This window comes from Tauraco erythrolophus, chromosome 7 (assembly GCF_009769465.1).
Source record: "Tauraco erythrolophus isolate bTauEry1 chromosome 7, bTauEry1.pri, whole genome shotgun sequence".
Classification (NCBI taxonomy): Eukaryota; Metazoa; Chordata; class Aves; order Musophagiformes; family Musophagidae; genus Tauraco; species Tauraco erythrolophus.
Window position 1 is genome coordinate 34,313,788 of NC_141471.1, and position 22,904 is coordinate 34,336,691.

Below are 22,904 nucleotides of genomic sequence, written 5' to 3' on the forward strand. Positions count from 1 at the left end.
TGAAAGATGAAAGAACGTAATTTCTCCTTCTGTAAATATGCTGTCAATTTAGGAATTTCACTTGTTGGGTAGCAAACATTTGGATTCTACAGAAAGAAAAATGCTAATTAACTTTCCATGAGTTTCTGCAAAAAGACCAGCTGTGTATAGACAGGATTATTAAACCAGGCCACTGTTTTTCTAGTTGTGGTTCACAGAATCCCCAAAACATTGTAAACTCATTCTAAAAGATTCACAGAGCACACCAAAAGTGAGCTCATTGTGCGTAGGCTTCAACGTTCTGTTCAAAAATCTGCTGTTCCACTGGAAAAGTTGAATGGAGTTACAAATGTAAAGGCTGCTGATCCAGTCTGATTGCTGACCTCCCTTTATAAGTCCCCAGAAAGGGGACTAGGATCAAGGGTGTCATGTCTATTGGGGGACCTGTGGCATCAGTGGAACTGATCAAGAAAGAGAATGTGAAGTTGAGATGGAAGAATAAGAGAAGGAATGAAATGATGTAGGACAAACATTGAAAGGAGTTGGTGTTGGGCATAAAGGGTTCGAGATCTGACATAAGGAAGCCTGATGGGTTTTGCAATGGAAATGCAGACAGTGCATATATAGAGAGTGAGGGTGTACTAAGACTGGGCAGACTAAAGGGGTATGTTTAACCATACCCCTTTAGTAAAGCATTGTTACATCAGCAACAGCGGTGGAAAGAAAGACAGAAAGAGAGAAAGAAAGAAAGAGAGAAAAAATACATCTTATTCCAACTGAGATTCTCAGTCCCTCACTGAACTCCTTTCTCCAAATCCAAAACATTTTTTTCTTGAATGCTTGTTTTTTCTTGAATCCTTATTTTTTCTTTTGTTGAATCTTTTTCTTTCCCCTCCACTAGTCTTTCAAGATAATAATCTCTACTCATTAATGAAAAAAAAAATCCCCATATTTCCACTTTCTCTACAACTTTATGCCTCTGCTTCTCTGCTTCTGCTCTGTACCTTCACCTCTTTCATATACTGTAGGTACTGGCTGCAGACATAGTGCAGCACTATAGCAGCTCCCAAGCTGTATCTATGCCAACAGCCAGTATCCCTGGCTGATTGACCAGTTAGCAGGTCCAACACAGCACACACTTCCACATACACAATGAAGCCTTTCCTTTCTGCTTGAAGAAATCCCTTTCCCTGACATGTCTCTAGGCTTATAGACTTACATATATAAACTTTATCACTGCAGTTTCTGAGTACATTGGAAATAGAGCTATTTTCTATATTACGAGATTAATACCTTTGCAGTGACAATGAGCAGAGACTTTGCATCGTCAACAGTTCTAATATAATTTCTGTGAATAACTAGATCGATATGTGCATTATTACTGTATGGTATTGTATAGAATGGCTTTATTTGTGCATAGTATTTCCTGGATCTGGATGGTGCCCTGGCATTTATTCAATGGTCAGTGGAAAGAAAGAAACATGGACCTGGATTTTATCTGTTCTTATATAGCCATTCCCAAATCAGTTGAGATGAAAGCCCTGAGCAACCTGGTCTGATCAGAAAGCTGACCTGCTCTGAGCAAAGAATTGGACTACAGACCTCTAACCTGAGCTATGCTGTGGTTCTAGGATTTGCTCCCTTAAGAGAGCACAAGATGCAACCAACCATTGTCCACAGCAGTTGCAACACTACCATTTTTAAAAGCACGGAAGGAAGGAATGGGTGGGTGGAAAGAGAGAACCTCATGAAGTGAGGTCAAATTCAGACTTTAGAAATTAATGTAAAAACACCTCCCTGCCTTGAATTATTTCTTAATGGTTTTTTTCCTATTTAAAGACAATATATTCTAGGAAGAGAAAAAAGGTAGAAGGAAAACTGTTGTGGCAGAACATTACGCAAGAATCAAAATGAGCTTATTTTTTTGTGAGTCATGAGAGAAAATGTTCTTAGCCAAATATCTGAAGGGAATCAGAATGGTGATGTTGTGAGAGAGCTACGAGATATATATGCAGTATATGCACAAGATAATAAGTTAAAGATGGAAAAAAATATAAAGTGTACTTGATGTTCGTTTAGATGACTTACAGAAAATTTGACATTATTTAGTTCAGATTTTTCTTCAGAATAATTTATTAGATATTCTTCCTTTGGGCTTTCTTGTTCTCCAAGGCATTTCACTTTCTTCAAAGCATGCTTTTAGCCAACAATTTTTAGGTCTCTTGCTGTCCCCTCTGTTTAAAACATTATTAAAAGAAGCTGACCTAAACAAACTATTTCGGGAAAAAAAAGAGTGTTAGGGAGTCCCCACCAGGAAGACCTTGTTTTTTCTGACTTAATACAAATTCAGTTTCTTTTGTCCTGTGTTCTCTATCATTATATGGTTCAGTGGTGCCACCATTCCAATCTGTCAACAGGGCCACATTCTGACCTCAGTAATATTGGTGTAAATCCAGAATAAATCCACCAGTCTCAATGGAGCTGCTCAGATTTACGCAAGGAATCTGAGAGCAGAATCTGGCTGTAGGCATTTGTTCTGGAGAGACAGAATGACCATCTTTTATTAATATTTCACAGCAGTCTGCAATTGAAAACAGTTGTCTCCCTCTCTCTCTTTTTTTTGTGGGGGTGGGGAGATTATTGGCTGAATCCTGTTAGGGAAATCCTACAGGCTATTTTTAGCAGTAAGCACTGCGGTATTGTACCAAGCACATGTGCTGTATGACCAGCAGTCACATATCTGAATTATTTGCACATCCTAAATCAATGTAGATGCTTGTAATAAATGAAAACATGTATTTTAGTCTTTTCTTAAATCAATTAATCCTGCTAGAAATAAATTTTACACTCAGTGGTGTGAATATATTAGTATTTAAAAGTTTGGAGCAGATGCTTCTCTCATGCAATGCTGACCTGAACCGATTAAACTGATTTTTGATTCTGACAAAATAATTCATGTACAATAAAATAAAATTTTTAGTTATACTCTATTTTGGGAAAAATACTGATGAGTTAAGAAAAGAATGCTTATATAGAGGAGGCGTTCTAAATACACAGTTTCAGCATTTCACTTCAAATTACTGTTTAGTTGCAAACCTGGTACAGGTCATCTAAAAGTGTCATTATGACGTCTTCATTCTGTATAATAATAGCATAGTAAAATATATATATTTTATTTCTATTAAGTGCAGTTTGGACTATGCAAACATAAGCCTGTAGAGAGCATTGATAACTAGAATAAAACATTCCTTGAAAGCGTGGCAGGCAGGAGATACTTTCAGCTAATTTTGTTAGCATTTACCAAGTGTTTCCATTCAAATACATTGGATGCAACTGCCTACTCTGCCTAAGAGCTTCTGAAAGTCCTGATGCATGTACGTTTAGCATCTAAACACCTTCTCTGTTGGGCAGGGGATGGGAGGAAAAATTTTCTTATCTAAGGGCATAATGACCACTGGCAAATTGTACAATCTGGGTGCGCAATAGACTGTAAAAGTTAAAAATTTGGGTGCCAGTAAAAGGAAAGCCAGATATGCGAACATGCACTTATTTGTATGCATACTTGCTATTTCGAATAACTTATAACTCCTGATGATAGAGCAGCAAAGCTTATAAACAGTACAGTGGAAATAACTGCAGAGAAAGGAAATTATTAACTGCTTTGACAATGCCAGCAGAGATTGTAAATTGCATTAATTTATTAGCTCCAGATTTGCACTGGTTTCTTTTTTTTTTCTTTAAAGAAAACAAACCAAAAAAGTAAAAAATTTATTGCTAATGAACTATTTTGTTTGTTAGATAGTCATTTAGTATAAACTTATTCATGCTGCACATAGGTATTATGTTTGTGTTCTCCTTAAGCTAAACATAACTGTTTTATTATCATTTTGGCTTAAATAGCAAGATCCCGAAGGATCAGTTCTAAAGTACATGAGCTAAGAAATATGGCAGCATAAATATTTCTAGAACAGCATAATATCTGGCCAGCTTCAGACTGAATTATCTCAGAACCTTAACTTTGCATTGTCCACAATGTATGCCGACTCTTGCTCCGTAGAATTTTGAAACACTTTATTAAAGCTCAATATCCATTCAAGAACTTTGCTAAATAAGGGCGATATTGAGCATGTTGTTGATCTGGATTTTAATGTTCTCTTTTCTTCACTGGCTGACTTTTCAGTAGCAGGCTAACATAATTTTCCCAGAACTGTGTTGGCGTCCCCAGTAGTGGTGGCACATAAGAAAGAATTTTTGAATGCCAAGTTTTGCAGCTTGAAGAAATTGTTAATTTGAGTCTCTTTCAGCTGTAAGAGGAAGAAAATCCAAATGTTTCCCAAATTAAAATGGTTCACAGGGGTAAGGAAAATATTTTTTGTTCCAGACATTTCTGAGGGAAACAAGTAAATAAATAAAACCATTCTTCAGTGTTGCAGACTTGGTTTGAAAGACTTGAAAACAGAATTTAGCTCAAGTCTACTAGATAAAATTTCTCTTTTGCTCCCAATAGACAGCTACAGAGCAACGGGATATTGATACCTGTTCCATATAAAGTTGTTCTGTCCTTGAATAAATGAGCATAGAATATTCCAAAGGATTCTTGCATTGCAGTCTAACAACAGGATTCAGTCCTTATTGAGTAGTGGGTGGAACTTTTCTTTTTTAATGAAAAAGGACTCTGGCTACCACTGCTGCAACTCTCTGAAACTTTCATCTGATATGCTTTGAGATTTGGAATTAATACAGTATTAGTTAAGCAGGACAAATACAGAGTGGCATTGCCATTTCAAAATTTATTTTAAAAGGTTTTCCTGAATGTTTTTCCTTACACTGCTATAAACATAGAATCTTTTCTTGTTATGTATGGGTTAACAGCCTTAATTGACCTTACCCACTAGAGAAAGAAAACAAATGGTTCAGTAATAGGACTGATTTTTTTCTAACCATAAAACTTTACGAGTCACCACCCAATTTTCTTTCTTCTTTACAGTTAATCGTATTTATTAGTATAATTTTTTGAGGATTCATTTTTACCTTATCAATATCACAAGATGTACCTTGTAAGTTAAAATTCAGAGTCTACCGGAGGAAAGGGGAATTAAGATCCAGAATTTTCATCTTATTCTACCTGTCAAATTAAATCAAGTTGTACTATAGCATGCATGACATGGAACAGTGTGACTTGCATTTGTTTCACTTACTGTTTCTTATTATGCTGTCTTTGTGCTGAAGGTGTTGTGTATGACAGTCTGATGCTGAAGCACCAGTGTATGTGTGGCAACTACGCTAATCACCCAGAACACGCGGGAAGAATCCAAAGCATCTGGTCGAGGCTGCAAGAAACTGGGTTGCTAAACAAGTGCGAGGTAATAAAAAATAAAGACCAGATACTTGACTTCTTAAAGTAAATGGCAAATTCATTAAATCCTAAATCTGTCTTACTTCTGTAATAACAGAGTAATTTGTCTTAGGAATTATTTGGACTTCACTGACAATATTAAAACAATGCATTTTAGGAAAGCACACTTCCGAATCAGAAAACAAAGAATTTACACAATGACAGACATTTATTCACATACATCAGAATATAAGTATCAGACATGATTGTGTTCCTCACCTTGATATAGGAAGGTAGACAAGCAGTAGTCAAACGGCAAGTGCAGTCCTTTCAATAGCACAGTTCTTAACTTTTTCAAGCAGCTAAGGATTTTACTTCTGTAGTAGCATAGAACATTGCTTTTTAAAATGTATTTTGTATCACTCCGTAAGCACATTGCATCTTGCCTTATTTCAGACTCTAAAGCCTGTTTTCATAGCATTTTCATTTGCCTGATGTACAATGGGTACCACATCAAAAGCAAGCACAATCTTCTAGACAATATCAGAACAAATCTTGAACTTTCTTCTGCTTTTATTTTCCTCATAAAATTACATATTAAAACATCATACTTTAATCAAATATGGCTCTGACGTTCATATATGACTTGGGTAGCTGAAAAACAGCCTTTTCCTACCGTTCACTGCTTCCCATGAGTAGTACACACTGTCAACTTCTGCAGAAGCCTGTGGCAATTGAGGGTGCTTACTGCATTGCAGCACAAGTTAACAAAGTTCAACACAAATTTGCTTGTTTTGCAGGATCCCAAAATTACCAGAGCTCTTATGCTCTGTTTTCTTTAATTACCTTTCTTTATCAACTTCGGTTTTCACAAACCCAAAGGAACTGGTACAGTAGGTCCCTTGTATTAGCCATTAGCGACTGTCCACAAAGATTTTCTGCAGGTAGCCCAGTGTATTGGGCAACGAGATATTGCAAGCACTATGTATGGATTTGTTATATACACTCCTCTAACTAGATGGCAGCACTCTAACAAGCTAATTCTTTTTTTTAGCTTGGATAATCTTTTCAGTCTTCAAGGAGACTTTCTTTCAGCAAGGCCCTTAAAGCTACATATCACATGAGTGGTTTCACTGGTAAGGAGTAAGTCAAACACACAGTTTAGTGCTTTGCTAAAATAAAGCCTAGGTACCTTCTTGTCAGAGGAGACAGAAGATAGAGAAAATAAGTAAAATGCAGTGTTCACGTATGTTTTGCTTTCCTCACTAATAAATAGATATTGCTGAACAGTAAACTGTGAGCATCTGCAAAATGTGTAAACAGGAAAAGTGGTATAGGTTAGCCCGAGGTGCAGGCAGTCGGACAGTTTCCTGGAAGATATAAAGTTTCCTCTTACAATTCTGCAATTTCAAAATCAGAAATGTAGCCTATTAGTTCTTACAAAATCCAGTGAGTGAGCGGAGAGGAAGTAAGACACTTCATGTTGAATGGCATTCAGTTAATTTTGACTCCCAGTGTGTGCTTTGAAATGAGGCTGGAATGTGAAACGAGCTGTCAAAATGTAAACTCTGTTGATAAAACTTTGAGGAATCTCAGTGTGAAGCTGGTGCGTAGATCTGTTGTTTACCTTGATACTCTTCTGTAGCTGAAGACAGGATTATGTCTGATGATGCAATCTGTCCTTTCCTTCACTGAATTCTCTAGAACTTGCCTGACAGCAAACACATCCTTAAATCTGCTCACTTTTCAAAATAAGGAAGACTGGTGATTCACTTAATTGGCACTCTGATTCTTTAGAACAGTTATTCAGCTGAATATATGACTCGTGTCACTAAAGGAGAGGTTATTACACCATTCAAGAAATAAGAGGCCACCATTAAGCTGCATGCTGGAATATTCCACACTGAGGATGAGTCAAAGCATCACAGGCAACTGCACTGACTCTTTTACTGACTTCTGAATGCCCCCTCATGGACATTAGTATCTCTTCATATAATTTCTCAACATAATCTCCCGCAGTTTCTGTCAGAAAGAGCAGGGAGATTGCTGGTCAGGCTTTGCTATGCGCACTGCCTCGTGCGCCAAGTCTGAAAAGCAGCTTAGGAACAGCAACCTGCAACAGCCACTTAGGAAAGCCTCTGCAGTAACTGTGAACCTTCTTTTTTTCTCTTTTGTCAAAACAACAGTCCCATAACAGCACTGCAATCCCACTCTGTCTGAAGAGGAGTTTCAGGATCAAAACTAGTTTAGTCAGAGGTGGCTCAGATCTTGTTACCTTGCAATGTGTGTATCCTAAGCTGTAGGCTTGTGCCAAGGGCCCCTTCTGTTTTCTTAATCTAACAAGAAACCCTTATGAAAATGAACAATCTATATGATTTTTATATACATATATATAACAATCTTTGCTATCTATAGCAGGGAGCAAAATATGGTTCTTAAATCATGTGGTGTGGATTAACCCCTTTCAGACAAATCAGGTCTATGGCCATGGAGAGACAACTGGCTCAAGTGCACAGAGAATCATCATCTCCAACTGGGCGTAGGATGATGGAAGGCATATATACTGAGCTGACACCATGCTTGCTGCAGTTAATAGATTAATCTAGGTAGATTAATCTAGACTTAATCTATCACCTACATGAATTACTCATATTATCCCCATATATAGCATTTTTAAAATACAACTTGGTAAAATCATAACAAGGTTTGATTGGTTTGACACTGAAAGCTGTCTTCACTACAAAATAAAATGCACCTTGTTGCTCACCAGCCCAGGCTGCAGCTCCAAGGATGTCATTGCATCTTCCACAGCAAGGAGGAAATGGCCCACCTCTTGTAGGCAAGGTCTAAACCTTAATTAGGAAATCAATCAATTCAACCCAGCTGGGCAATCTGGGCAATAGCCACAGTTGCAACAGCCATAATTCCCCCTTTTTGTTTTACCAGTTTTTCTTTTTAAAGGAAGGTGAAGGCTTCACAGTGAGCAGAGAACCAGTCCATTCATTCTGACTCCAGCACACTTCCCTCCTCTGGGCTTGCAGCTTTATCTTCTTTACCAAAGACTCTCACTCCCACCTTGGCTCCAGCTCAGGCTACTCTGGTGGGGGAGTCACAGTCCTCAGGGTCTCTCAGACATATCACATCAGGGTCACCAGCTCTTGCTCTGCAGCTCCAAGGATGTCATTACATCTCCCACAGCCAGTAGGAAACGGCCCACCTTTTGTAGGCAGGGTCTAAACCTTAATTAGGAAATTCAATCAATTCAACCCAGCTGGGCAATCTGGGCAATAGCCACAGTTGCAACAGCCATAGTGCCTGGGACTGTTCTCCATTGCTGTGGCCAACTGGCATGGAAAGACCCATGTTCATACTACCAGGAATGCTTCCTGGCCCATGCCAGTGACCAAACCATGTCTGGGAGTTGTTTGGGAGACTGTTAGCTGCTGCTCAGCCAAAACGGTGTGAAGGACCACTTTAGCGATTTAATAGTACAGATGATTGTGTTCCTCTGCCTGGGAACATTTCCTGGCACTGCTCAGTTTACTGCTGCAGACACAGCCAAAAGGACTTACTTCTCCAGACTGTATTTTGTCTTTCTAGTCATGGATATTTGAGCTCTAGAGTTAATCAAAGAACAATTTAGAAGATTTTTGCTAAATTGAGAAACCAGTTACAGCTTTTTATTTTTTTTTGATCATATCACTCTTTCAAATAGATAGATTACTTCCCCCATCAGCTTCCCCAGGATGAAGGAGAAACATATTCAGACCATGGCCAGCCTTGGAGAGCCAGATTTGAGTCAGTCTCTGACTAGTCCAGGGCGAGAGAGTGAAGTGGACTTTTTACAGTCCCGGTGTACATGTATTTGAAAAATAAAATTCAGACTCAATATTTTTTCATTAGTTTAAAAGTTTTGTGCATGTTTACTTAAACACCTATTGTGTGTTTGTTAAAGGATATAGAACAGACAGTTGTCAAATGCAGCACCAGAACAGGGCAGCTAAAATATGCAAAGACTGGCATAGAAACATCCATTATCTTTTTTTTGCAGTTTTCTCTTGGTAACGAGCAATGCATAGTTGCCCTACCTTTGGGGAAAGAAAAAAGGGACTGAATTATGTTTTAGTAGTGGTGTCTGCTTTCTACTTGTTCTAGGGAAAGGAAGTATTTACATAACTCCTTTGGGGCCATAATTTATGCACACATGACTGACATCAGGCTACACTGATCAGCACAGTTTTAGAAAAGAAAAGAAGAATGAAGACACGGTTCCACTTTGTGCCCCCACCTCTACTTCCTGTAGGGACTGTGGTCCAGCAACATTTTTCCTTTCACCCTGGAATTTGATCTGAATTTTGTAGTTTTCTGGATTAGGGATACATCTTATACCTCCTGCTGTCCACATCTCATGGATCAAAGGAGAGAGAAGGAAAGAATTTAAAGATTTAAAAACCTTTGAGTCTGCCAGATCCCATAGACTGAAGTATATGAAAAAATTCCATCCTCTGAACCTGAGTTTACCACTAAAGAAGAAATAATATAGGAAAAGTTAGTCTTCAAGAGCAAAAATCTTTGTAGTGTTGAACATACTCATGTTAGGCATTGGAGAACCAAAACACATGAAGAGAGTAAATCCACCTCTATGTGGATGCATGAGGGTATCAGATATGTTTGCAATTCCCATGTAACGGAGAGAGAGTAAGCAATGTAGGTACACTGACTGGCACCTGTTATCTGTGTGTATTTTAAAAACAAGAGAGAATTTAACAACTATGAGAAATCCCAGAAAAGCAGGAAAAACTCTGAAGACCTTGTTTACAAACTAGACAGCCTAAGGGAATTTCAGAGACACTCTCCATACAAATGGCTGCAGTAAAGGCAATGGACACCTTACACCGAGAGACCTGAGTGAAAAGTATTCCTTAAGCTATGTCAATAATTTCTATCAGTTTAGCAGAGAGAAACAGACAATGTCACCTTCATCTTTTTGAATCTCTGACTGTGCAATAGTTTAGTCTGCTGAAAGTCTAACCAAAATCTTCAGATTAATAGAGGTTATCTGGGTGAAACTTTAATGGTCTATTTTAAACAGAAGACCAGAGTAGACAGTTCTTTTTGACCTTAAATTCTGTGAAAGGTGAAAGCATTTTACCATTGTGGGGAGAATGACTCTCTAGTTCTAGACTGACTTTTCGAAGCATCCAGGTGCACTATTTTGTTGTCCTGAGATGTATAAATGTCTCTGTTGATGAGGGAACAGCATATGTCAGAGGAGAAAGCCAACACACAAATTGCCATGCACATTAGAAAAGAATGACCTGCGTTCTACTGAGGATGTAATAAATGGATGGATGTAGCATTCAAATCCTCCTGAATGAAACAAATACTGTTCATAAGTTCTCCTATGCTATTTCTCCTTTTTCATTGGCTTTATGCCAGTTTTCTGCCTTCCCCTACATTTTAAGCTTTTGATACTACCATGGCAGATGAAAATTATGAAAGACACTTTAAAATAAAAAAGATGTGGATAAAACTGTGTATGTAGAGTAATACAAATGCATATGTTACGTTGTCTGATAACTCATGCCAGTAAGAACCAGAAACTATTGCTTTGGATAACTGAAGTTACATGATTCCAGATTTTGGCAACAGACTTACGACATGTGCTTTTGTAGATCCGTGAAATCCTGACACCATTGTGTAAGAACTGTTCTCAGCAATTATTACAGGAAACTTTTAATATGTTATTTTTACCTCTGTGTAGAGCCTTAGATAGTTGGAATTTTAATGTTCTTGAAATGGCTTGCCAGGCAGAGATACTGCAAAGGTGGGATGAACGGAACAGTAAATGAGGAGATGAGAATGCAGAAACAGCATAGACATGTGCACTGCTTACCCTTCCCTTTCCTCCTGCCATTTACTGTGTGAATGTGCTTGTCAGTGCTCAAGGTTAAAGCTGGAGAAGAGCTGGAGAAAGAGCAGCTCCAGGCTGTGCCTGCCCTGGCAGCTTAGCTGCTGGCTGTGCTCCGAGGATCTCACTGCTGGGAGCAGCCTGGAGTAGGGCATCCTGTTCGGTGCTACTTGATTGCTGCACCAAACTTGTTTCTGCCCTAGAGAATATGGCTGACAATATTGGGTAGTAGGTAGCTCATTGGCAAAAAGTTTCGGGGAGTCCACTTCCAGACCCTACCCTGTTAGTGCAAATCACCATATTCCACAGGATATCACAGAGCTCCTTATTGTAACAATAATGACTAGCTGTGGGTCTTTTTATAGTTAAAAGGATATGGCATTTAACAACACTTTAAAAAGAACCAGGCAATTAACGCTCTTAAACATCTCAAAGAGTTTTTGTATAACTTGTAGAAAATACATGATCAGAGAGTGAGTACTTTACTCCACTTGCTTTGATATGACCTTCACAAAATACCTCTTTACTTTTCTTATACATTTGTTTTAGCTGTCCTAAAAGCCAGCCTTCCTTCCCAGTTTTGCTGGGGAGAATTGGGTATATAGATTTTAAAGCAGCTTATTTGGAACATAGACCTTAATGAGAATGGATGAACGAATAAATGTTACCAGTCACCTCACTTGTGAAGAAAAACATTTTATCTGACCCAGAAGAACTATTATAGAGTTTACTGACTCCATGAAGTAACATAATGTGCTGATTTTGATTGTGCAACTGTGTGTTAAAAGGATGTGAGTGCACTGCTACAAATTCTCATGTGAGACTGGGAGAGGCTTGAAGAAATTAGAGATGAAAAAGGGTTTATTAAGTCATTTAGTTCTTGGAACATTCCCTAAAATGTTTTTTCCACTGCTGTGTCCAGTCAAGTTTTAAACACTGCAAGAAATAGGGCTTCCACCATTTCCCTGAGGGAGAGCTTGTTCCACAGTCATCTTGATCTAACTCTTAGGATATTTTTCCTGATTAGCCAGAAAAAATTGCCACTGCTTAACTCAATTTAAATTGTGCATGGTTCTTCTGACCTCCCCCTAGGCAGCTCCTTTCTTCCACAGTGCACATTCTCTTTAATATTTATAATATTGCTTTCTTCTCATAGAGAAGAGGCTGGTGCTTTCTGATGTGCATGAGTAGGCGATGGATATAATAAGAATCACAAGTTAACCTCTACGAAAACTAGAATTGTATGGCATTTCTGTAACAGGTTCATTAGTCTATTAAAAATAAGATGATCTATTTAAATAACTTCTATACCTGTTTATCTGTAGACCTTGACAGTCGGACAGATCCAGAGGTTTCACCCTAGGTGTTCATAGGGACTAGATGTGCAAATAGAGTCCAAGACCTTAAAAACAGGCTGTTTTCTCTCCATGTTATTCTATATCAACAAGAAAGATGATCTTGAGACCAGAACTTTGTTGACAGTGCTGTTTATTATGCCCAAACTCGAACAAAATCTACTTCATATTGCTGTATCTGCGAAGGTTGTGCAGCACTAGCACAAGCAGAGAAGTAAATATTTTTATGATAAAATGTAACTCCAAATACATACAAGGAACAGATCTGCTGAATAAGGAAATGTTAGTTTTATCTTTCCTTCCTTCTTTCCTGTCTTCCTTCCTTCCCGAACTGATTAAATTTCAAAGGATTTATAGAAAGACTTCCCAAACTTTATAACACCGGTTTAACTTGGGGAGAATATAGGCTGAAGAAACAGTTAAAGGGACAAACTTCATTTACAAAAATGTAAGGAAGCAAGTGAGTCATCATGTCTAACAGCAAAAATAATCCTGAGATATTGAACACACATTAAAAAAAAAAAAATATGTAGAAACATTTTATGAAAGCATTTAAACTTTATTTTTCTTTTTCTCCCTGGATCTCCTCACTGTGATAATGTTCTTCGTAGCAGAATAAAACACAAGTACTGGTAGTGATGCAAAAAACATTAATCGTGCAGAACAATCTGCAACTTACAGGTGTGAATGTTTTACTCTTTAAACTAGAATTTTTCCAGCCAGATTTCTTAGTTAAGAAATATTTCGAGTTTTGGTTTGTATCTCTTAATATAATGCAGAAAAGAGGCAGAATCTTTTCTTTTTCTTGTATGTGAAACCCTGTATTAAGTTAACTCTGCTAAGACTTAAGTGAAGCATTTGTGATAAACCACACACGCATTTGTTTTTCATATAGCATTACTTTAATAAACAAATCAGTGTCACATTCCTGCATGACGCAATTTCAACCCATTATTAATCATACTAAATGTTATTTTGGACCTTTACTTTTTTTTTTTTTCCCCTCCCTAAATATTGTCAGTGGAATATTTTAGGCCTCTGCTGTTTTCTTTCAGCGAATTCGAGGTCGAAAAGCCAGTCTGGAGGAAATACAGCTGGTTCACTCTGAACATCATTCACTGCTGTATGGCACCAGCCCCCTGAACAGACAGAAGCTGGACCCCAGGAAACTCCTAGGTCTGTACAGGCCTCTATTCTACTGAGAACAGCACATTCCAGCACTGTCATTAGTCATAGCTGGTGTCAGTTTAAAATACTTGGCAAGCAGAGTGACAAAAATTCACTTTTTCCAAATGCATTGCTATGTGGAAGGAGAACATTACAATGGAAGCCAAACATAGATTAGCAAAATGCACAGGCTGGAAAGCAGCAATAGAAGTTTCTCCTCATTTGCTTCAAAAATCATCTAAGTGTTAACCCTTTACTGTAATTTGTTCTCCATCGGAGGTCAATGGCAATTTTGAACACAATTGGTCTTCTATCTCCTTGTGCTCTTTGATTTGAAAATGAGAGTTTAAGATACACTTGCTTGTCAGAATTGCTTGTTTGCTGTTCTCATTTGCTTTATTTCAGTTATTTCAGCTAAGTGCAGAAGTCTTGCTAATAACTTTATTTTAATGCTTTCCCATTATGTAGGATATGATATCTTTGTGAGTAACAGAGGGAAAAAAAACACGTTAACATATTAAATGATCCTATAGATGTACAGACTAGCAGAAAACTGACAGGATTTACACATCAAATATCTTCATGCACCACCAATGCTCAGTGTATGCTTTTTATAAAGGAAAAGTAGGGTTAAATTGAGCTCTGCCATGGGTGTAGCACGAAGCAGATCTACTTGTCAGAGCTGCCACAGAGAATGTGAAAGGAAGCACACAAAAAAGTAGTGGAAATTTTGGAAATAATCTCTGAGTGAAATCCTGCCCTTTATGTCCCAGCACACTGGAGGCAACACTCTAATTCTCAGCTATTTTTATGACACTTATTCTAAGATGTGGAGCTCTTGCTAAATGTAATGAAACCCAACTCAAACAATACTAGCCATGAAAAGAAAATACTGCCACAGTTCTAGTAATATATACCAATTATTTTGCTTTGAAAACTAATGCTAAGAGTTTCTTCTGTAAGGCGTACTGTTGCTTTAGCGTGTCACAAGAGTAGATAAGAAAAAAGGCTTGATCACAATGTTATCTAAGTTTATACATCTTCTTAGCCAAGTCAACATCAAAACTGAAAAATACTTCCAGTATGACAGATTCTAAAGAGCTTGAATTTCCAAGGTAGGCAATCCCATTTTTAAAAATCAACAACAAGAACAACAACAGCAACAAAACAACCCCAAAAGTGTTTCCAATAAAAAGCTCTAAATTCCTGCAAAATGAAAATTTGGAAACATTTTGAGTTCATCAACACTGTCAAAATGTTCCATTTTGATAGAGACAAACATTTCATTTAAATTTTGTTGAGTTTGATTCATTTCATTTTAATTTTCTCATTATTTAATATGACATACATTGATATAAAATATTGTTCCCATTTTGGATCCCAGTGGTTGATCAACATATGGGATGCAGTGCATAGTTGCAACTACAAGGTGAAAAAAGGAATGGACCCAGGTATCCTGGCCATTTCTGTCTATGTATCAAGAATCCAGAAAACTTTGTTTACCCAATTTCAGAAAACCATTTCTTTGCCCGCAGTTCTTTACTCAATGCTTTTTGCCTTTTTTACTTGACACTTAGTCCAAAACATTTATTCTCTAAGTTTCCACCAAGATCACACTCCTAGCATATATTCTGAGTGTATCCTTGGTTTAATGCCCTTTTCTGTTTTCTTGCTGCATCTCACACGGCCTTTTACCAAGACAATAGTCAATGGAACACTCTTCCCAGATGCTTTTACATGTGCCTGTTTTTTGGCTGGAAGCTCTAATCGTTTGAGCTTCCAGACTCTTGTATAAAGGAACTTAATTGTCACCTACATTTTTCCAAAACGCAATGTGACTGTTCCACCTTTCCTTGTCCCCAGTTCAGTGAGACTGAACCAAACCAATGCTGACATTAAAATTAGCATCTTGGTATAGTCTAGAAATTAAAAATTATGTGTAGCAAAGGAGAAAAATCTAAAGGACATGTTTCTCATCAAAAACGTCATCAATAACAACATCGTCTCATAAAACATTTCTGTTTCAATGAAAGGGCATAGTTTTTCTATAGAAATTGTTCCATTAAATTATGGCTTTGCATATTTACGAAAAGGAGGACCTAACCATTCTTTTCCTTATTCCTCTACCCACCCAAAAAAGACAGAGGCACCCTTGTTCTTCACTTGTGCTCCAGAAAAGTGTTCGTTTCCTGTTCCTGTTCAGAACAGTACATCTGCTTTGTCTGAAGCTCTTTTTTTTTTTTTTTTTTTTTTTTGTTGATGTTGTTAACAAGTAGCTTCTGTATCTTCCAAACAGAAAAGAAACACTTGTGGGAATGAAATTTAAGTACAACTAGAGCTAGAAATGTGCTACTTGTCAATAAATGCTTATTTCAGTGTCCCTGCTCAGGAAAAAACTCTGTTCTGGAATACTGTAGAGCAAAATGGACGTAAACTACTGAAATGAGTGAGAATTATGCACACCGTTATCTTTCACTAATTGTAATGGTTTCAGAGTATAAACTGGTTTGAACTCTTGCCTTTGTGTTACTTGTATCAGGGCCTACAAATGCAGCTACTGCAAATGATCACTGCAACTTCTACACTACTGCGTAGTTAAGCTTTTTACTGATTGTATTTCAGAGTGGTGTGTTAAGCCACGTTATGTTTCACTATGTTGTCTTGACATGAAGGACACTAATATGTAGACTATGTGTCACATCACATTATGGTTTTATGTGACAGAATACAACCTTTCAAATCTCTTTGAATAAGCTCAAGGGCAGAACAGTTACCAAACACGTCTTACAAATTTGTTGGCTTTTTCCCTCTCCAACCACAATGAAGAAAGTATTTCTAAAAATCAAGTTTCCAGTGATTTACAAGATTGTAAAAGTGAGAAATATGCTGTCAACGCATCCCTGACAGTGGGGCAGTATTGAGAGTAGAACTAGAGATGCATTCACAGAATATCTGTGCAATTGTAATTTCAAGCTAGTGAAAAAATAACCATTTAGCAGAAATGGCTTCATTCTTGAGGGATGGTACTGACAACAGAAAGGTTCTTCAAACTGTGTCTTTTCACAATTGAACACACTTTTAAATTTATTTTTTCAGGGGAGTTTTCGCCCATCACTTTTCCTACTCATCAGACTCTCTGTCCCCAATTGGCAACCTCCTAAGCAGTTTCCTTGACTTCTGTAGGGGTCCTGACCTCAGTCAGTCATGAGTGCCTCAGCACCTAATTTGACTAACCAGCTTCTACTGCATTTGTGAGTTGAAATTTTAGAATACAAATCTTGGATATTTTTTCTAGTTCTATCCATAAGTTGTTGTATCCTATCTTATCTAGAAGATCTTTTTTCTCAAGTGATTTGCTGGTGACTACCAACTCCATCTTGATGCAAAGCCAAAAGAAAGTATGATTATTTAAAATATGTATTCTGTCTTACATGAAGTATCCCAATATCTTCTTTTATTATTATTCTGGAGGTATCCTGGGATGTGGAACGATGTTACTGGGAAATGACTGGGACATGTTCTGCTGGGACATCAACTCCAAACATCATGGGAAATTCTCCCTTCGATTCATTTTCAGGGTTCACTTTTCGCAACTGATTTTCATTCACAGCAGAGTGTTGTGAGCTCTTTTCTTTTTGTGAGACCAGGTAACTGATGATCTCTCTCTTAGTAGAACCTTTCCCCACTCTTCTTTTCTTGAAATCTCAATATTTTTCTTGTTCTACAAAGTCTGTTATTTGCTTTTTTTGACTATTATGCAATAAGAAGTGAGTATCCTGGCAAGATTCTTGATAGACTGAAAAGACTTCATGCTTTTTTCCACCTGTTTTAGTACTATCTGTTGGTTCATTTTAGTGTACTTCCTCACCATCTGCTTTACTGTTTTTACTTTGTATTGTTGGTTTTAATAGTATTTACCGTGCACAATGTGCCCAGCTGCAGGGAGATAAATGAGAATTCATCTGTTCTCTCTTATGTCCCAACTCTGGAATGGAATTTAAGAAAAAACATCTAGTCATTCAACATTCTAAAAATGACTTCTTTTATCTCAAATTACAGCTTCTGTTTCCATTAACATCTCCTGGCACTTTAACAGCACTAATTTTTTAGTTTTCTGCTCAAGACTTTTTGATCTTCTCCACAGTAAAAAGTGGAAAATCGCTGTTCGAATTGGTCCCTGGATCTGCTTAGCAAGAGATCTGGAAAATCCTCCTGTCCCTCTACACTGACAATCTCCTGCAGCCAACATTTCCTTGCATATCTGGGGCCATTAGGACTCGCAGTATGAGAATACTCTGCATAGCTGCTGCACCTGCATTTCCCCTGGTAGCTCCACAGGAGGTTTTGTTTGGCTTCTCTCACACACTGTGCAAACTGATCAAAGGCCTCTAGTCAGTTAAAAATGCATCTTGGATTTTACTCGAAGTGTAAAGCACTTTCTTCATCTCAGACCTTGCAGTCTGGTCTCTCGTACTTCAAAGATGATGGCTTATAATTGCCTTTATGCATTTCATTGGCACCTGCTAAACATGAGTAACTGCAGCGTTCGCCCCTTCCATAACAATGGGTGGCTCCTCTAGGTAACTTGAGTGATTCACTGTCTAACGTTTCCTCCAGATGGCAAAGTTACAAAGCCAGTTCTGGCAGGGAAAAAGCTTGTTCTCTTCCACAGCTGCCTTAGGATCAGATTACATACTGGGATAGAAACTGCATCAAATCCTGAGATCCTTACCCGGTTTTCATATTGTCCTTATCAAGACAAACTGTGAGTTTAGTGGTATAAAAAAAGAAAACATGCATGAATAAAAAGTGATTATAAATATTAAGATAAACCCTATCACATTATCTAATGTATTGAGCAGAGTAAGCTAGAAATTAGATTCTAAAGCCTATTAAGTTTTTATTCCCTTTAGTAGAGTGTATTTACTGAGCAACACTGAAACAGGTAGTATTTAATTTTGGTTTAAAATATTAATGCATTTGTTGATGGTATGTAAATGAAGAGAATAGCATTTTTGCATAGATAAGCAGACTAAGGCTGTGATTTTCAAAGGAGAAACTTTTTTTGGAGACATGAAGTTAAGAAATTAGTTATCAGTTTCATGTAAGTTTAACTAAGTTCCCTCTGTTGTCAGTGAAAAGAAACAGGCACTTCTCAAGTGTAATTCCTCCCATCAGTCATCTAGGCTGGGCAGAGGTGCCTACCTCATTCCACCGGCTGTAGAAGAAGCTGAGATGACTAGCTTAGACAAGCTGCTTATCAGCTGCAGATATCGGGATGATTAGTCGCCCTAGTTCAGAGTGACATTATACTCCTTTGAAACTACTGCTTACCAATCTTAAGATTTGTCACCGTTGCAAAGGAGTGCCTTAAATGTCCCATGTCTGGTTTCCTTTCTAAACACTGTTCATATTTTTTTATTTTAATATATGGTATTTTCATGTGTGATACGGAAATTTGGATTACAGTAAAGAGTGATTACTGTCCCAGTATTTAAATGTCTTTTTGATAAATGATGCTTATTGTTTCTTTTTTTCTTTAATATATAGGAAACGTGTCTCAAAAACTCTTTTCCTTGTTGCCTTGTGGGGGACTTGGGGTAAGTAGATGTTTGGTTTTTTGCAAGAGGGACAGCACGCAACATACGTATTTGGTCATGAATTCTTTAGCGCTATTGCATTATTAGTTCAAAGTCTTCAGAAGGTGATAAAAATGTATAGATGAAACCCGAGCCATTATCATACTGTGTTTTTCAAAGACACAAAAGACGGAACTTTACAATAAGCATATGGAACAGTTAGGTAGGAACATATTTTGTGATAATGTGCACATTTCTTAGTTGTCCCGCTTTGTTTTTTTTACATAAGCTCTGTTTTTGAGGAAAGTAGCATGACTGCAATTGTTATAGCAGAAGGAGTTTTGGAGAAGATGTTCTGTGTACTGTCGAAGAGTAAATATAACTTCACATTTCTTAGAAAGGACAAAAAAATTACCAAAGCTAACATTTAGCATAAGAAGTGCTCTCTAGCTGCTAGCTAATAACTTGCTTGTTGTTAAACTAATAAATTATTTGAGCATTTTTTATGTTCTGTTTTGAAATTGTTTCATTCTGAAATACAAGCTTGCGAGTATTATGACACAGTAGACAAAAATCTGCAGAACAACCTCTTGCAATACTAGGTAAATAATTAAATTATTTAAAACCATGTATAATGAAGAATTTCTACTGATGTTGGTATCATGTTCCTATTAAATTTCAGTGAAGATGATACCAGGAAGAAACAGTTTTTCACATACAGGGGTTTTTTCACATGAAAGTATTCTACACTTTTGGTCCAGCTGGGTCCATTATTTACTGATGTGAGCAATGTCAAAGTGAAACGATGATATTACTAGATATTTATAGACTGACTGGATGATGCATACATATTTTAGTACCCTCTTACTGTTTCTGAGTAAGCAGGAATAAAGCCACAATCTCTGGAGGTCAACTTCCAATGCAACTTTCTAAAATTTATTTAGGTTTATCCTTCACAAGGATAAATTCCATAACATAGTAGTCATGTTTATAGCAGAGGGGTTATTATAAGATACCTGACAGAAGAAATGCTCAGTTTGTAAGGCTTTGTAACACTTGAAAACAAAAAAAAAATCTATTCTAGCTTTCAGTATTTAGTAATTTTTGAGGATTTCTGAACTATGAGTTGAGGAAGAAAGAATCAGGAAGTGGTAATCATTCCAGCTCCTCTTCTGTGCACTTAGCTTGCTGAGGATTCTTCCTAAAGTTTGGAGCTTGGTGAATAACAGCTTACTAATTTTGAAACTGGAGAGTCGTTTCTGTAAGTGAATCAGCTGACATTACACATTGATGTGTAGACATGCATGTCCACATGCACCTCTGTGCACTACTGTGTGCTCATATGCACACACACACGAATACGTGCACACATTTATGTATAAAAAAAGGGTAATTTTTCACACTGTTATTGCAGTTATTAAGTTCAGAGAAAACTGAACAAGAGATTAATAAAGTTGAGAAGGAGGTTGTTCAGGCTTCTGAGTAAAGAGGAGCTGATGTAAAATGTCTTGACCAATCTTCTTGAGGGCTTTGGAAAGTAAATAGGACTGTGGTATGCTTTGAAAATTAAAGTATAAGTTTTTTCTATAAAAGTAGTTATTGTGGTGTTAAACATTCATGACTAGAGATGTGCTTTGAAATCCTTTTACTAATGAAAGTATGTTGTCCATTCTAAAGCTAACGCAAGTCGGAAATGCTCAGTATAACCTCATGTTTTAAGCATTTAAATGTATCTGCACTTTTTAAAGTCTGCTTTATTTCTTATTAAAATCATGGAATTGGATTAAAGAACATGCTGTAGAAATGGATCTTTTATTTATTTTTTTCTAGTTGGTTTGTCTTTCTACTATTATTATTGTCAGGCTTGCTGTGGGGCCTCTTTTAAAGGAATGGGTTATGACCTTTTTCAAGGTAAATAATCAGATTAGGAGCTCTCTTTCAGTGATATTTAGCTGTCTATTGGTTAAGATGAGCTCTGGGAAAGGGAGCTGTTTCAAACCTTGTGGAAAGAAATTTTTTAAGCTTACTTGGTGGAAAGAAAGAAGAAGCTTGCTATTTAGTAGCTTTCAACTTAATAGAGTTATAAAGCAGTAATCAAAGTAAAGCAGTTAATAGTTCATGCAAAGATTTTAAGGAGAGATGAAAGAATTTTTTTTTTAATTTCATTCTCACATATTTTCTTGCTTGCTTGCTTACTTATTTACTAAAGAATATAGCGAGAAAGTATTAAGAAAAAAATGATTCCATTCTTGCAGGAGACTTTATGGCTGCCTCTTGAATGATCGTTTTCAGAGCTCTCTGATCCTATTGTCTTCTAACCATATGGGGACCTTGCTTGTTATTATGCAGCTCTTCTATTATTAAATAGATCAGTGGTTAAACTACTCACACAGGGGATGGGAAACCTGGACCCATTTCTCTCCATTGCCAGACTGGATTTAATATCAGAGCCCTCATCTCTTAGTGGATGTTGTTACACTGAGGAGACCACAGTTTCTGGTTGGGGACCCTCACACCATGCGCTGAAGGTGTGCCACTGTTGGAAAGAGCACTGGACCAGCAAGGCAGAGCATAAGTAGTATAAAGCCCATGTATCTAAGGCTGTGATCTACTATCATACATTTATAAATGGACTTCAGATTTTAAGTCCTAGCTCTGAGCCCCTGCTCCACAAACAGCTTATATATTTCACATGAGAGAATCACTGGACAAAATGGAAACTGCTCTTGGAGCAAGGACTGGAACCTAGGACTTCACAGGTATTGAAGACATCAGCAGCTGATGACCTATAAAGACTATATCAGCATGAATTTGGGATGGCTTGCATTGTTCACAAGCGAAGGTCCAATTAATCTCTATAAACCTGAATTCTACTAGGTTTTTGATTTTGTCGTTTTCTCTGTTCCAAGAGCACCAATAAACTGAAGTCAAGGTCAGGGATCTTATTCTTTGGATATTAGACTTACACTAAAAGAAAGTTTTTTTCAAGAATTTTGAGAAGCAAACAAAAGGCAGTGTCCATAACTAATATTTTCTGATCCTGTTCCATCATGGCTCTGAATCTTTTGTACCAGTGCAAAATGCATGTAAAGCTACTGTTTACTGATTTTGTAAACATATTTCATCCATATGAATTTTCTTTCAAGTAGTGATAGGAACTGATTGCGTCTGGGTCATTGGCGAATTTGGCTTGATATACGTTAGGCTTTCAGAAGAAATCTAACCATAAACTTTATAGTTTTATAAGAAATTATATAAGTAATAATTACCCTCTTATCTAAGAGCACAAAGCTGTTTCATACTGACAGCCAAATTGAACAGATCTCACAGAGAGAGAAGAAAAACTTGTCTAAATCTAACCGCCTAATTTGCCCATAACAGGTTTTCTTTCAGTGATGGTGAATATTTTATCAGAGGACTATGCAGGTCAGCAGTATAACATTCACTGAAGTAGGGACCTCCATTTTGCAATAATGCTTTTTGTTCCTTTTTCAAGCTTAATGTTGTTCCCGAATCAACTGTTGTTAAAGAATTCTAATACCGGGGGAATGAACCTCCTTGTGTTGGAGAGAGACTAG

At 37.3% G+C, this 22,904-nt stretch overlaps 1 protein-coding gene across 1 annotated transcript in view; it reads left to right on the forward strand.

The window, feature by feature from the left end:
- The window catches only part of HDAC9 (histone deacetylase 9), a 412,038-nt gene that overhangs the window by 262,293 nt on the left and 126,841 nt on the right, over positions 1 to 22,904 (forward strand). The window contains 3 exon segments of the mRNA XM_086615076.1: positions 5,209 to 5,342; positions 13,636 to 13,756; positions 19,298 to 19,347. Of these exon segments, the coding sequence (XP_086471202.1) occupies positions 5,209 to 5,342; positions 13,636 to 13,756; positions 19,298 to 19,347 (305 nt within the window).